We start from the raw sequence: 16,627 nt of genomic DNA, 5'->3' as shown, positions 1-16,627 counted from the left end.
GAAGACAGAGGACAAGGCCTGAAAAGGAAGTTATCCTTCAAAAAGTTGCCACAAAGGCTGAATTGGAAGCTTCATGTCTGCATAAAATTTCCTATATTTTTAATGCATATGATAGACTTAATTTTCTTGAATATTAAAGATGCCAATTGCTACAAAAAAAGAAGAAAAGAAAGAAAGAAAGAATAAATAAATAAATAAATGGTGGAGGGTATTGAAAAGTAGGGTAGATAGAAATGGGCAGCCGGAGAAAGCAGCAGAGCCAATGGGAGAGCATGGTTTGAGTGAGGTGTGGGGTTTGTGATACTTAGAACAGAGGAAACACCAGGCAGGAGAGAGTTTGCTTCAGAGGATACAATTGGTGTTGGGATTGGGAGTGATGTGCCCAAGAACAAGGCAGGCTGACACCTGCAGTTCTTAACCTTTCCACTCTTGAGTTCCATGAAGAAGGCTGGGAGGCCAGAGGCTTAATCAGAGGTTAAAACTGGACGACTCAATGAGGTGTGCGGTGAGAGATCAATGAGGTAAGAAGAGCAACAGAGTACAGCGTTGTAAGACAAACCCAAGTTATTACTTAGGTCCTCGAAGATCCAATTAATTTGCCATTAAGTGGCGCTGGGGGCTTGACTTCTTACCACCGTCCGGCCACCCTATCAATACCTGGGGTGGGATTCCAGGGAAATTTGGCTAGGGGGTGGAACTTCATCGCTGCAATGAAGGTGGGAGACAAGCCACTCACTGTGGATACCCACCCACTATCAGACCTCCATGGGGAAAACAGGCAAGCCCGTAATGGTAACCACGACTGCTTCCTTTCCCTTTCCTGCCTATCACTCAAAGCCTTCGCTCACTAAAGTAAACAGGGCTTCGTCCTTCATTGCTGGATGCCTGGAGCCCAGAAAGGGGCCTGGCACACATCCTCTATGTTCAGCAAACACTGATTGAATATGGATCAAACTCAGTTCCGCTTCATTCCATCGGGCACTGAAGGATGCTACCAGTGAAGTCGCCTGAGTGAGCACAGAAGAGAAGACTCTGAGGTCCCCGTAGGGCGGGCTGCCATACCCAGGGCGGAGAACTCCTTAGCAGGGCCTGGGTGGGGGATTCTGGTCCAAGGCCCAAGACTGCTGGGTTTGCAACTGACCTTCTGGCGGGGCCGCCCGCGAGGGGCGCAGCAGCTTGGCTCCGGCGTCCCGCTCCCGCCGCCCCCCGGCGGTGCTCTGCGCCCGCTGCGCACGTAGGTCACCTGTCTCTTGCTTGCACCGCGTGGCGGGACGGGCGCTGGTGGCAGGTGCGGCCCGGGTGGTCGGGGGATGTGGCCTCGCGGGGCGCTGTGGACTGAGGGTCCCGACCCGGCGCGTCTCAGCTCGACGCAGAGTCGCAGGCCCAGCAGCAGCGCGGCGCCGAGCAGGCACCGGTGCAGGGCGCCGCAGCTCCTCCCGGGAGGCCTCTCCCGGACCATGGCGGGGGTGGGCCGGGACTGCACTCAGGGTCCCGCAGGCAGCTCCTGGCCCAGCAGGGATGGCCCCGCAGGCCCGAGCTGCCAACTCTGGAAACTCCCCCTCGGGCCGGGGCACGGGCTCGGACCCGCCTCCCTCCCTTCCGACCGGGGAAGCCCCAGCGTAACCTTATCCTGCCCAGCCGGGCGCAACCGGCCGGTGGAAGGGGCGAGGCGCGGTCCCCGGGCTGCAAGCGGCTTGGACTAACCAGGGGACCCTCAAGAAGCGACCTCCGCCCTGATCTCCAGAGCCGGGCCGAGGTGAAAGACACAAGGCCAGGAAAAGCTCGTTTCTAATAGAATCCTTGGCCATAATTTCATTTTCTGGTATTGGTATTATTGGAAGACAAACGGGAGGCGGATAGGTGAGCAGCCAGGTTTTGCTACAAGGAACAAGCTCTGATTGTCGAGCAGTTTGTGCCACTAAGTGAGATATAAAAACAAATCATACTTATGCTCGGGTTTACAACTTCTCTCCCTTGAGAAAGGCATAGGGGTGGGGGTGGGGAAGAGGAGGAGAGAGAATAGCACTCATTGCAGAATAATCAAATTAGTTATTCCATTTCTAAATTCTGCCTGAAGCCAATCCGTGCTTTCTCTCTGTGTTATGAAATGTGTGGGGGTGAAGAAGGAGAGGGAAAAGCCAGCTAAGACATCTGACAGCAGGGAGAGAGAACAGAAGTTACCATGGCATGATGTAAATCAAATTAATTTAGCTCCAAACACACACCTCCCTGCTGTCTTGCAGAGATACAGAGGGACAAATTTATCTTTGGGCAAAATACTCCCCAGCTGGTATTGCCATCATCACCTTGACCTTAATTAATCAGACTGAACGCTCACAGCCTGCAGTCCAGTGTTGCATGTTCCATTTTCAGTTGCCGGTAGAATTCTTTCCCACCTTCAGTTTGAAGTGGGTTTGAATTAGGTTTAGGTTTGGGTCATTTTTGGTTTGTTTTTTTTTTTAAACCATAGCCAGGTCCTCCCCCACCCTGAGGCTTTATGCTTGCATTTTTCATGCTATTATGTGAGGTTGCCCCTGCTGACCTCTCTTCTCTTTCCCTTAAGTCTATGCATGGACAACAGAGACCAAGTACTGAGTCCTAGCCCCCTCCCCGTTTGAATTTTGGGAATTTTCCATAGGGAGCTCTCCTCCCTAAAATTCTCTTTCCTTTCTGGCTTAAGAAAGACCTAATTTATTCTTTGTCACTGAACAATGCACTTACACTCTTTCTCTACATCTGACATGATTTCTTGACCCAAACTAGTCCATTCTCTGACCACTCCACATCCTTAGGCTCCTGAACCTTTCATTATGATTAACCCTTTTTTTTTTTTTTTAAGATACAGTCCCCAGGAAAGTTGCATACAGGCTGTGTTTTAATGGATTCAAACAAGTACATTTTCTGCACACAAACTATAAGAAACAGTCTTACGTCTTGTGACTAGTTACTTGAAATTGTATTTGAATCAGGACCCTGCCAGTCAGCAATGTGAAGCTTGTAGATAAAGTACTTAACCTCGCTGAGCCTCAGTTTCTCTGTGGATAAATAAACCTACATATATAGTAGGATTATAAGTATTGCAAAACTATTATATGCTTAGAACCTACATGATACCTGGTCCACAAAAAATACTCAATAGTAATTTTAAAAATTACTTATTATTAAAGAAAATCCCAAATGTTGTCATGAAAAACAAAAAGAAAGCATAGTTTAAAGTCAGTAAATAAAGTTTAGATTTACAAGTAGCTTACACAGTTTTCTTTGGAATTAGGAGTCTCTAACAATTTCAAGAAAACAACCATTAAGTACTGGTATCAAAACAGGCGGGTGGACCAATGGTACAGAATAGAGGACACAGAAACCAATCCACAAAACTACAACTATCTTATATTTGATAAAGGGGCTAAAAGCATGCAATGGAGGAAGGATAGCATCTTCAACAAATGGTGCTGGGAAAACTGGAAATCCATATGCAACAAAATGAAACTGAATCCCTTTCTCTCGCCATGCACAAAAGTTAACTCAAAATGGATCAAGGAGCTTGATATCAAACCAGAGACACGGCGTCTGATAGAAGAAAAAGTTGGCTACGATCTACATACTGTGGGGTCGGGCTCCAAATTCCTCAATAGGACACCCATAGCACAAGAGTTAATAACTAGAATCAACAAATGGGACTTACTCAAACTAAAAAGTTTTTTCTCAGCAAAAGAAACAATAAGAGAGGTAAATAAGGAGCCTACATCCTGGGAACAAATCTTTACTCCTCACACTTCAGATAGAGCCCTAATATCCAGAGTATACAAAGAACTCAAAAAATTAAACAATAAGAAAACAAATAACCCAATCAACAAATGGGCCAAGGACCTGAACAGACACTTCTCAGAGGAGGACATACAATCAATCAACAAGTACATGAAAAAATGCTCACCATCTCTAGCAGTCAGAGAAATGCAAATCAAAACCACCCTAAGATACCATCTCACTCCAGTAAGATTGGCAGCCATTAGGAAGTCAAACAACAACAAGTGCTGGCGAGGATGTGGGGAAAAGGGTACACTTGTACATTGCTGGTGGGACTGCAAATTGGTGCAGCCAATTTGGAAAGCAGTATGGAGATTTCTTGGAAAGCTGGGAATGGAACCACCATTTGACCCAGCTATTCCCCTTCTCGGTCTATTCCCTAAAGACCTAAAAAGAGCATGCTACAGGGACACTGCTACATCGATGTTCATAGCAGCACAATTCACAATAGCAAGACTGTGGAACCAACCTAGATGCCATTCAATAGACGAATGGATAAAAAAACTGTGGCATTTATACACAATGGAGTATTACTCTGCATTAAAAAATGACAAAATCATAGAATTTGCAGGGAAATGGATGGCATTAGAGCAGATTATGCTAAGTGAAGCTAGCCAATCCCTAAAAAACAAATGCCAAATATCTTCTTTGATATAAGGAGAGTAACTAAGAACAGAGTAGGGACGAAGAGCATGAGAAGAAGATAAACATTAAACAGGGATGAGAGGTGGGAGGGAAAGGGAGAGAGAAGGGAAATTACATGGAAATGGAAGGAGACCCTCAGGGTTATACAAAATTACATACAAGAGGAAGTGAGGGGAAAGGGAAAAAAATACAAGGGGGAGAAATGAATTACAGTAGATGGGGTAGAGAGAGAAGATGGGAGGGGAGGGGAGGGGAGGGGGGATGGTAGAGGATAGGAAAGGCAGCAGAATACAACAGACACTAGTATGGCAATATGTAAATCAATGGATGTGTAACCGATGTGATTCTGCAATCTGTATACGGGGTAAAGATGGGAGTTCATAACCCACTTGAATCAAAGTGTAAAATATGATATATCAAGAACTATGTAATGTTTTGAACAACCAACAATAAAAATTAAAAAAAGAAAACAACCATTAAGACTCAATAAACCACAAATGTACTCTATTAAGTTCTATAATTGCATAATACTATTTAAGACACAATTTGTACAATGCTTTATAAACCTGGATCAGCAATGTCTGATGTAGACTTTGCTAGAAGTTTTATATTCTATGCAATCAACAATAGTACTAAAGAAATAATCTTTTTTTTTTAAGATCATGATACTACTAACGTTTAACCTCCATTCATTGTTGGGTTTCTCTCTATAAGAGAAACATGAGGAATATTTCAAATCATTAAAATGGGGGTATTTGATAAGACTCTGGACTGGGGGGGAGAACAGGGTGGGGAAGCAATGATGCATACAAAACAGTACAGCTCTTGAAAAGAATGAGCAAGATGAGCTCATATTTTCCCTGTCTCATTTCTATGGTTCTCCAATAAAATGTTTCCATTATGGAAAAAAACTTAAATGCAATATTTAAATATCTTTTTCCCTTATCTTTTGCAACTATGTCTATGTGTTTATTAGTAATCAAAAAATTCTGTTTGTATGTAGCATCATTCATTTTCTGGAAAGAAATCTCCCATTTTTAACTTCCACACAATATGTCCCTGTGTCTTGGATAATAATGAATAGTGAAATGGGTCTGTTGGTAAGCTGGAAAGGCAAATCTAACTGATCTCCACCGTGGCTGACAAGCCATCTTTCATTCATGACCTCTGCTTTTCTCATAGAGTTGAACTTATCTTGGTCATGTCTGGATATGTTTCAAAAAATGCAGATGATCATTAATTGCTGTGTCATAGGTTGGTTAATTAAATGTGTGGGTCAGTTAACCACAATAACAGCTTTCATCAGAGCACAAATTACATCCCCCTTAAGGTTTCAGCCAACAAAACCAGTGAAACAGAACTTTTTACTGCAATCTTTTAGACACCATGCATTGCAACTTGCACACATGCTATAGAGCAATGGTTCCCAGCCAGGCATAATTTTGCCTCCCTTGGGACGTTTGCAAGTGAGGGAGGGGGAAGGCATTACTGGCACTTAAGAGATAGACACCAACACTTAAGAGATAGACACTAAACGTTCTCCCACGAGACAGGTAGCTTTCCACAATACAGAATCATCGAACTAAAAATGTCAATAGAGCTGAAGTTTGAAAAACCATGCTGTAATGTTAGATGCTAATGTGACTAATTTTGTTGTTGTTGTTGTTACCAGGGATTAAACCCAGAGATGCTTAACCATTGAGCCACATTCCCAGTCATTTTATTTTTTTATTTCAAGACAGGATCTTTCAAAATTGCTTAGGACCTTGATAAGTTGCTGAGGCTGGCTTTGAACTTGAGATCCTCCTGCCTTCCAAGTTTGCTGGTATAACAGATATGCCCCACCATACCTAGCTAATGTGGCTCATTTTAATTACCGACTCTCCAAGGAGAAAACAGGCTGACAGAAAGAATCCTCTGCTGAGTGGTTATTTCTGTTTCACAATGTGAAGTACCCAGCCTGAATTAAAGTAATCAAATTTACAAGAGAAATGGAGCTGGAGTGTCAGCATCTTCCTCCACCCCCATCACCTTTTCTCACAGGTCCACTGTGGGAAATATACACAAGTAAATGAAGATATCAATAATCATTCATAATATTTTCATTCAGAGATCACTATTCTATCTGACTTTTTCCTATATACATACAGTTTACCAAGATAAAATCATATAAAGCATATTTCCTTGTGATCTGCTTATTGTGTTATATAAAGGATATATTAAATAATGCAATGTCTGATATTTGCTTTAAAATAATCCTGTAGAGACAGGACAGGTGGGACATGAGAGGGGGTATAAATGAATTAAGAATGTCTGTGAGTTGATCATTGTTGTAGCTGGGTATCAGGTTCACAGCTCTCTCTTATTGAGCATCTTTGAAATTTTCCATAATATAAAAATGTCCTTAAGCAGTAGCCTGCTAACTATAACATCTTTTTTAAATATTTTATTTGTTTTAATTAGTCATACATGGCAGTAGAATGAATTTATGCACTTTGATATATAATACATAGATGGGATATAATTTCTCATTTTTCTGAGTGTGCAGCTGTAGACTCACATTGGTCATGCAGTCACATATATACATAAAGTAATATTGTCTGTTTCATTCTACTATTCTTCCAATCCCCACATCCCCTCCCTTCCCCTCCCCTCCCTTTACTTCCCTCTAAGGTACCTTAAGTCTTCTCCAGTGCCCCACCCCTCTTATTGTGAACTAGCATATTAGAAAAAACATTCAGCCTTTGGATCTTTGGGATTGGCTTATTTCGCTTAGCATGATATACTCCAACTCCATCCACTTACTGGCAAATGCCATAATTTCATTCTTCTTTAAGGCTAAATAATATTCCACTGAACATATATACCACATTTTCTTTATCCATTCACCTATTAAAAGACACCTAGGTTGGTTCCATAGTGTAGCTAGTGTGAATTGAGCTGCTATAAACATTGACCTGGCTGCATCACTGTAGTGTGCTGATTATAAGTTCTTTGGGTATAAACAGAGGAGTGAGATAGCTGAGTCAAATGGTGGTTCCATTCCAAGTTTTCTGAGGAATCTCCATTCTGCTCTCCATAGTGGTTATACCAATTTGCAGTCCCACAAGCAATGTATGAGTGTACCTTTTTCCCCACATCCTCACCAACATTTATTTATTTATTTAGTGCCTTGCTTGCAATGGCGTAGGAAGGTATAGTTGAGGCAGGAATTTAGGTCTCCTTCCTCCTTCCACTGCATGGGGATTCTCACAGGAACCAGCACCTTGTTTTGTGCCTGCAGGACTTTTCCTTTCCTACTGAGAGTTTTCCTTTTTATTTAAAGGAGAAGGGCAAATAGAGAAAAGCCAGGAAGTTCTCACTGAAACTAATAAAAGTGTCTAAAGAGAATAAAAAAATCAGTTTGAGAACTTTGGTATGGAGGAAATAACCTGACATTAACTGTTTTAATTATAGTTCTTGCATTGGGCTTATCAGTGTGGGAAGAGGGAGCACTTGAGCCTTACAGGGAAGTGGGACATGGGCAAGAAGATGACCCTCTTTCTGAATCTGCCTGTTCCGCCCACGGCCCAGTGACTGCTTATGTGATCCCAGCAGCTGTTATGGAAATGGTTTTGGGACTTAGGAAGAGACATGGGTCTTAGGCTCAGCACTGCCATCAGCTAGTGGGGTGATGTCTATGAGGGGACTTCTTTTTTTTTAAATTTTTTTATTCTTGGTTGTTCAAAACATTACATAGTTCTTGATATATCATATTTCACACTTTGATTCAAGTGGGTTATGAACTCCCATTTTTACCCCGTATACAAATTGCAGAATCACATCAGTTACACATCCATTGATTTACATATTGCCATACTAGTGTCTGTTGTATTCTGCTGCCTTTCCTATCCTCTACTATCCCCCCTCCCCTCCCCTCCCCTCCCCTCTTCTCTTTCTACCCCCTCTACTGTCATTCATTTCTCCCCCTTGTATTATTTTCCCCTTTCCCCTCACTTCCTCTTGTATGAAATTTTGTATAACCCTGAGGGTCTCCTTCCATTTCCATGTAATTTCCCTTCTCTCTCCCTTTCCCTCCCACCTCTCATCCCTGTTTAATGTTTATCTTCTTCTCATGCTCTTCGTCCCTACTCTGTTCTTAGTTACTCTCCTTATATCAAAGAAGACATTTGGCATTTGTTTTTTAGGGATTGGCTAGCTTCACTTAGCATAATCTGCTCTAATGCCATCCATTTCCCTGCAAATTCTATGATTTTGTCATTTTTTAATGCAGAGTAATACTCCATTGTGTATAAATGCCACATTTTTTTTTTATCCATTCGTCTATTGAATGGCATCTAGGTTGGTTCCACAGTCTTGCTATTGTGAATTGTGCTGCTATGAACATCGATGTAGCAGTGTCCCTGTAGCATGCTCTTTTTAGGTCTTTAGGGAATAGACCAAGAAGGGGAATAGCTGGGTCAAATGGTTCCATTCCCAGCTTTCCAAGAAATCTCCATACTGCTTTCCAAATTGGCTGCACCAATTTGCAGTCCCACCAGCAATGTACAAGTGTACCCTTTTCCCCACATCCTCGCCAGCACTTGTTGTTGTTTGACTTCCTAATGGCTGCCAATCTTACTGGAGTGAGATGGTATCTTAGGGTGGTTTTGATTTGCATTTCTCTGACTGCTAGAGATGGTGAGCATTTTTTCATGTACTTGTTGATTGATTGTATGTCCTCCTCTGAGAAGTGTCTGTTCAGGTCCTTGGCCCATTTGTTGATTGGGTTATTTGTTATCTTATTGTCTAATTTTTTGAGTTCTTTGTATACTCTAGATATTAGGGCTCTATCTGAAGTGTGAGGAGTAAAGATTTGTTCCCAGGATGTAGGCTCCCTATTTACCTCTCTTATTGTTTCTTTTGCTGAGAAAAAACTTTTTAGTTTGAGTAAGTCCCATTTGTTGATTCTAGTTATTAACTTTTGTGCTATGGGTGTCCTATTGAGGAATTTCACCAACATTTATTATTGCCTGTATTCTTGATGATTGCCATTCTGACTGGAGTAACTTTATCATATATATTAGGATTTACAACATGATGTTATAGGATATAGATAGTAAAATGGTTACTATAGTGAAGCAGATTAACATATCTCTAATCTCACATAGTGTATGTGTGTTTGTGTGTGTGTGTGTGTTGGGGGTGTGGGAGGAAGACAAGAGTAGCCAAAATCTATAGTAGTCTCTTTTTATCCACAGAGGATGCATTTCAAGATCTCCAGTGGATACCTGAAACTATAGAACCCTATATCAAAACACCAATACCATGACTATCTGTTTGATAATTAAGTATCTAATTTGTAGGCCATATGTACAGCATGGATACACACTGGACAAAGGGATGATTCATGTCCCACAATGGATGGCACAAGATTTCATTATGCTACCAAAACAGCATATAATTTAAAATTTATGAACTGTTTATTTCTGGAAATTTTCTGGTATATTTCCATTTAATATTTTTAGACCACAGTAGACCTCAGGTAACTGAAACCATGGAAATAAAAATCAATGGCTTTGGACTTATTTAATAACATAAGTTCAATAATCTAATGCAATAGAACTATATTAAACTATAGTCCTCACGTTAGACATTAGCTCTCTAAACTTTTCTCCCCCCCCCCCACATGTCTGCAGTTTTATATCTTTTGACTTAAATCTCCCCTTTTTCTTTCCTCTCTTCCTCAGCCAGTGGTCGCCATTGTTTCATTCTCTATTTCTGTGTATTTGGGTTATTTTATCAATAGTGAGATCTTGTAATATTTTTCTGTCTTATTTCACTTAGCATAATGTCCTTCAGGCTAATGCATGTTGTGGGAAATGGCAGGATCTCTTCCTTTCAAAAAGCTGATAATATTCACTGCATAAATGAACCACATTTTCTTTATTCATTCATTTTTTGACATTTCGATTTCTTGGTTATTGTAAATAATGGTGCAATGAACATGGGAATGCAAATATTTTTACAAGGTGGGGAGTTCATCTCTTTTGGGTACACTTTGAAGTGGAATTACTGGATCATGTGGAGGCTCTTTTAACTTCTTTAGGAGTTTCTATCCTATTTTCCATATTGGATGTACCAATTTATATTCCTACCAACAACGTATTTGGGTTTCCATACTCTCACCAACAGTCGTTATCAACAGTTGTTAAATCATCTTTGTGATAACAGCCATCCTTACCGGTAAGAAGTGATCTCTCATAGTGGTTTTAACCTGCTTTCTCAGATGATGAGTGATTCCAACATCATTTTTAAAAAAATTTTTTTTTAGTTGTCAATGGACCTTTATTTTATGTATATTTATATGTGGTGCTGAGAATCGAACCCAGTACTTCACACATGCTAGGCAAGTGCTCTACCACTGAGCCACAACCCCAGCCCCCAACATCATTTTTAATGACTGCATGTACCATACTTTAATCATTCTTCCAATGTCGAATTATTAGAACATTTTCAAGATTTCATTTTCACAAATAATACTGTAATGGACATCTTTGTAGCTAAATATATAAAGGATCAGATATGGAGAATAAGAGAAAGAAAGAATTAAAGTTTTTTTCTGAGTAATTAGAAGAATGACATTGCCATTATCAGAGAAGGGAACGATTCAAGTATGAGTAGTTGGGGGAAGAAATAAAGAGATTGATTTTGTTACGTTTGGGACATCTATTAGAAATCTAGGTAGAGATGTGAGTAGGCAGTTGCATTTAAAAAACTGGAATTAGTAGGAGTGGTGAGGGCTGGAAATACAAATTTAAATCATCAGCATATAGATGTGAAGGAGGTAAGAAATATTTAAAAACTCAACTTTGGTATTCACCAATTTAAAATCAGATGAGGAGGATCTAACAAAGGATACTGAGAGAGATACACAGAGAAGTAAGAGAATGTGGTATCCCAGAGACCAAATGAAGAAAATATTTCTAGAAGGAAAAATGAAGAAGTCTAATATTCTGTGGACTTAAAACTGCCCGTGAGGTTTGATCACATGATGCTTTGTTTATTATCTTTCTTCTCCGTCTAGAATGCAAGCTCCCTGAGGTAGGGCACTTTGTTTATCTCTGTTATTACTATAATTCTGGTGCTTAGAACAGTGGCTGGCATATGGTATGTACTCAATAAATAACTGTTGAATTAAAGAGTGAAGAATAGATCCAGTCTGTGTGCATTTATAATTATTTTTGTCACATTGAAGTCTTTTTTTTTTTTTTAAACTCCCTGGAACAAGATGCCAGTCCAGCCAGCATGCTTTATTTATTTATTTATTTTTTAATATTTATTTTTTAGTTATCGGCAGACACAACATCTTTGTTTGTATGTGGTGCTGAGGATCGAACCCAGGCCGCACGCATGCCAGGCGAGCGCGCTACCACTTGAGCCACATTCCCAGCCCACATTGAAGTCTTAAGAGTGGACTGCTAAGGCAAAACTTTAAGTCTTTTGATAATAAATACTATTATTAATTTTTAAGTCCAACAAACAAGGCTGTAATCCCATTTAAAGAGCATCAAAGATTCCTCTGTTATTATTGGGAAACATCAAAGGATAGCCTTGAGCCAGCCCCTAATAGGACAAACTAAGCAAAGTTTATGTTTGTTTTCCTCCCACTTATTTCATCACCGCACTTAAATCCACTTTTGAACTCTCCTCAAATGCCTCTCTTCTAAGCCACATCCCAAATGGGATTTGGTTTCACTGGATTGTCCATTAGTTTTCTCCTCCCCTTCCAGAGATGTAGCTAAATAATAAATACTAGCTCAACATGACTTATGGCCGCATCAGCAGCATCCACCTTAAAGAAAAAACTCACCAAGATGGAAGCTCTCATTCCTAGAGGAATAATGTTATAATAGAACGACAGACACAAGATCTGCTACTTGAGGCTAGGAACCCTGCCTAAAACCACACCAGAGCCCACTCCACAACCTAATAAAGCTCTAGACTAGTCTGATGGAGAAACACCTGGGGGATGTCTTTGTCCTGCCTTTCATTGGAGAGAGAGCCTCTTTTGCCTCCCAAGGTGTTCTCCCAATCTTTCATTTGTGGACTTGCTTTATCTTTTTCCTACCTGGGATGTTTCTCAAGCATAGAGATGAGGGCCCCACTCCTCTGGTACCCCCAACCATGTCTTGCATGGGATGGGTTTCAATCATGTCTCAGGAATTACTGACAAACAGCAGACATCACACTCCCATCCTACTGAGGTCAGATGCAAGATACCACAGTTCTTCCAGCAGTTCCTGTTGCTCATCTAACTCAACCAAAAAAAAAAAAAAAAATCATAGTCAAACAAATATGGCTGGCTCACAAAAACATCTCCAACATGGTATCTTTTTTTTTTTTTTTTTTTTTTTTTTGCCCTGCACGACCTTGGGAAGAATCAGGAAATGTGTCACGGGAATCCTTGGCAGAAAAAAACTCCCAGGTTAAAGATATGAGTGTGGACAGCGCCATGCCCAGACACGATGAAAACTGGGGTGGTTGATGGCTCTGAGCTAAACCTTTGTCCTTCCAGTCTCTGGCTGTAAGTCTGACAAAAGATGCAACTTGAGCGTGCGTGGACACACTTTCCTGAGTGTGTTCAGGAAAACACATCTCTGGCATTGTTAGAAAGGTTTATTTACAGGCATTAACTCTCACAATGAGATATTCCTAGATTTTATGACAATAAAGGGGCTTAAGTTAACAATGACCAAAACACTGCCAGTTTCATAGAACCACCTAGGGAGCACTTCTCCTCCCAAACCTGAGATTTATCATTATGACACATGCCAGAAATAATCTCCCAGCTACAGATCACTTTGAAGTCAAAAACATTCCTGATTTAAACTTTTCCAAAGTCAAGGGCTTTAAACAAAAAAACCCTTTTAAGGTCAGAAAAGATCACCAGGGAACTGACAGGATAAAGTGAGGCACAGCATGCCCAAAGGCAAAAATCTCCGGGCTCTGTCATTTTAAGTCAGCTTGTGAATATATTAAAAATCCTGAGGTCAAAAGCCATTTTCCTTTCTCATCACATTACTGCTGTAGCCCTAGGGGAAAGCAAAAGAACTATATTATTCTCAGATCAGAATAAAGAGGCTCTCAACGTAAGTGTGCATGAGAATCACCCTGGGGAGTTGTTCAACTGCAGCTACAAAAGCCCCACCTCTAGAGACTGTTCCCCAAAATCATTATTTAAACAAGCTCCAAGTGGTCCACCCTCAAGCTCACAGAAGCTTTGGCACCATGGCTTCCCACAGTAGTGATGGTTGGGGGTCGGAGGTAGGAAGTGGTTATTACAAGGTATCCTTGTATCGGTGGGTACCAATTTTCTCCCTCAATCCTCTGGGTTGTTAAAACATTCAAGGAGTCTTCCTGCTCAAAAGCTCAGGAGTACCCTCAGCAGCCCTTTCTTTCCCTCCTTTCTTCCCTTCCTTCTTTCCCTAATTTGCTCTGAGAATTTTCCAGAGCTGTGGAATGGAAGGAAAAATTGTGGTTACCCACAGGCATCTTGTGCAAGAGCCTGCTCCTTGATTTCTCTGGATTAGAGAGTAGCACAGGAGATCAGCCAGCACCCTGGCTGAGATGCAGTGACCATCAGCTCATAAGTTACCTTACTCTCACTCTTGGTGCCTCAGTGCCCTTATCTTTAAAATGGGTGCAATAATCATAACTTCCTCATGTGGTTGTTCTGATGATGGAATGAATATATTTGAAGAACTCAGAGTCGTGTGCCTGGCCTATAGTGCTTTCGTGTGTAAATGATTACTGCTGTTGCTCACTGTTAAATCAGAAAGGACATTTTTCATTTTCCAACAGCAGCTCATTCGCTCTTTCCCTTGCCTGCAGGTTGAATTGTTCAGAACTTGGGCTGGGGCCTACTGGGTCTTGACTGGACTAAAATGAGAAATGCCAAGTGGCTCTGATGTCACTGCAGACCTCGATGTCATCGCATGCCAAGGAGTATCTCTCTAAGGTTCCTGTCATTTCTGGGGAAACAGTGATTCAATTTAACTACTGAATCCTTTCTTGTCCCCATCCACCTGCACTATTATAAAACAGTTTTCTTATTATTATTCTTATTTCTCTAGATTTTTGGGTGCCACATAACCAACACCATTTTTCTCTCTTTTTTTTCCGTGCTCATTTTGCACTTCATTCCTCCTTAAAGCTTGCTCTTCCTATTCTTCCACCTTTGTCACTTCTACATCCACTCCACCTGCTCCTCAGAATGGCCTCAGCCCTGTCCTTTGACACTGTGTGTTTGCACTGTCAGTATCAGATGAAACCCAATCACAGAGCACACATCCCCAGGCCCTCTCTCTGGAATTTTCCAAGGGCTGAAAACTGAAAGCAGCTTCCTCCCAGAGGGAGCAGAAGGCCTGGAACTCCCCTGCCCCCGTCCTCCTCCACCTTCCCCAGGGACTTAGGCGGTTACTCAGAGAAGGAGATAAATGCCATCTGAAAGAATGCTGCTGTTGCTAGGAGAGAAAGAAGGAGAAATAGTTCCCTGTCACAAAGGGTAGCCAGGAGAAAAGCCACCCTCAGCTGGACAACAAAGAGGAGGGGGTAAAGTTTCCACGTGCTGCCAGTGTGTGCACATTAGCTGTTTCAACTACTAAGTATGAGATCACTGGGTAGGTTTTAATAGCAGCAGATCGTATTTTAATGACTTTGTGGTTTTTTTTTTTTCAAGTTCTGTTGTAATGTGAGGAAACTGTATATAAAAAATCAGGAAACAAATTCCCATTATTGCCATAACTGTGACCCAACCAGGTATCAAAGCGGTTAACTGCCTCTGCAGTGATTGTTTCTCAGCCCTGAGTCCCACAGCAGATGCAGGGCTGGGGATGTGGATGGTGAATTATTCATTTTTTGCCTCCCTACTGCTAGCTAGTCTCTGGCACAGAGAAGAGTTCAGTAAAATGTGCGCAACGTGAGAAGTGGTGTGTATGGACCAATCTTCAGGTGCCCTCATTCACTGCCCCTAAAAACCCACTGTGCTTTCCTGCCTCTAGAACTTTGGTTTTGTCATTCTCCCTGCCTGTCATGGAGCTAGGACAATCCTGAGTAAGGTTGAAAAACAGTAGGCCAAGGAGTTTGGATTTTACAAAATGGGCAATGGGGAATCATTGATGGTTTTTGAGCAGACAGAAATGACATTGTTTGGAATAGGGCCTAAGACCTTCGTAGACCTGGAGAAGGCAGGTTGTGGTACTCCCAAAGCCCTGCTTGACATTGAAAAGGCTTGATTTTAGATCTTCTGAATGTAAAGTTTTGAATGTCAAAAATAATTATTTTCCAGGTATTTCTCTATTTCTCTTTACCACCAAAGACTGAAATGATCCCCTTTCTTTACTGTAGATCGTTCTTCCCAAAATATATAAGGTTTGAACCTAGCTAAGCAAAATAGAGTGGTAACTGTCCAACTGTTCATGACAAAATTAGATAATGGTGTAGCATAATTTTATTTCAGAATAAATCCTCTCACTTTTGCTTCAACCGCAGAGAAAATACCAAGAATAACTTCATAGCAATGCTCCAGTACATCTAAAGTGTCCCTCTTGAAGACCTTAAAAACTACACTGATGAAATTTTAAGGGAATCTTGGTTTATATATATATATATATATATATATATATATATATATATATATATATATATATATATCAGATGAGATTAGAGCCTCGCTTTTGGTGGACAACGATGATAATGGTTCACAAGCCACTTTGTCATTTTCCAGTATTCGATTTCAGCATAAGAGAAAATCTCGAGCACATTGGGCACTATTAGTGACCAGTTAAATCTTTCATTTTGCTTCATTCTAGCTTAAAATCAAAACAGTATCGACTTCACAAGGGAACTCAGCCCTAAGCTTACTGTAAAAATTAAATATGAAGAGGAGATAAATTAAGCATTCATTAATTTGTAATAAAAATCAAAGCTGAATCCACAAGCTGTCACCATCAGACGCTTTGAAAACAGAGAAACCCTCTTTAACACAAAGGCCTTTATCTTGTTGACCACCATACTTTAGTGAAACACAATTATTTCTATGTAGTCTGTTTTAAATCCCACCTTAAACAAAGGGGAAAGTTCCATTATCTTTCGGGCTTTACCAATCCATGATCAAATGGCTGTGTTTTTGTCTATT

General features: G+C 41.0%; 1 protein-coding gene across 1 annotated transcript in view; it reads right to left on the bottom strand.

Annotated features, from left to right (window-relative positions):
* Positions 1-1,532, bottom strand: part of Mettl24 (methyltransferase like 24) — a 106,398-nt gene extending 104,866 nt beyond the window's left edge. The window contains exon 1 of the mRNA XM_027928011.2: positions 1,142-1,532. Coding sequence (XP_027783812.1) covers positions 1,142-1,459 — 318 coding nt within the window. The 5' untranslated portion in view covers positions 1,460-1,532. The remainder of the gene's footprint in view (positions 1-1,141) is intronic.
* Positions 1,533-16,627: the final 15,095 nt, after the last annotated feature.

This window comes from Marmota flaviventris, chromosome 6, assembly GCF_047511675.1.
Source record: "Marmota flaviventris isolate mMarFla1 chromosome 6, mMarFla1.hap1, whole genome shotgun sequence".
NCBI classification, from domain to species: Eukaryota; Metazoa; Chordata; class Mammalia; order Rodentia; family Sciuridae; genus Marmota; species Marmota flaviventris.
The sequence above is the reverse complement of the archived record's forward strand: the minus strand, read 5'-3'. Positions and strand labels throughout refer to the sequence as shown.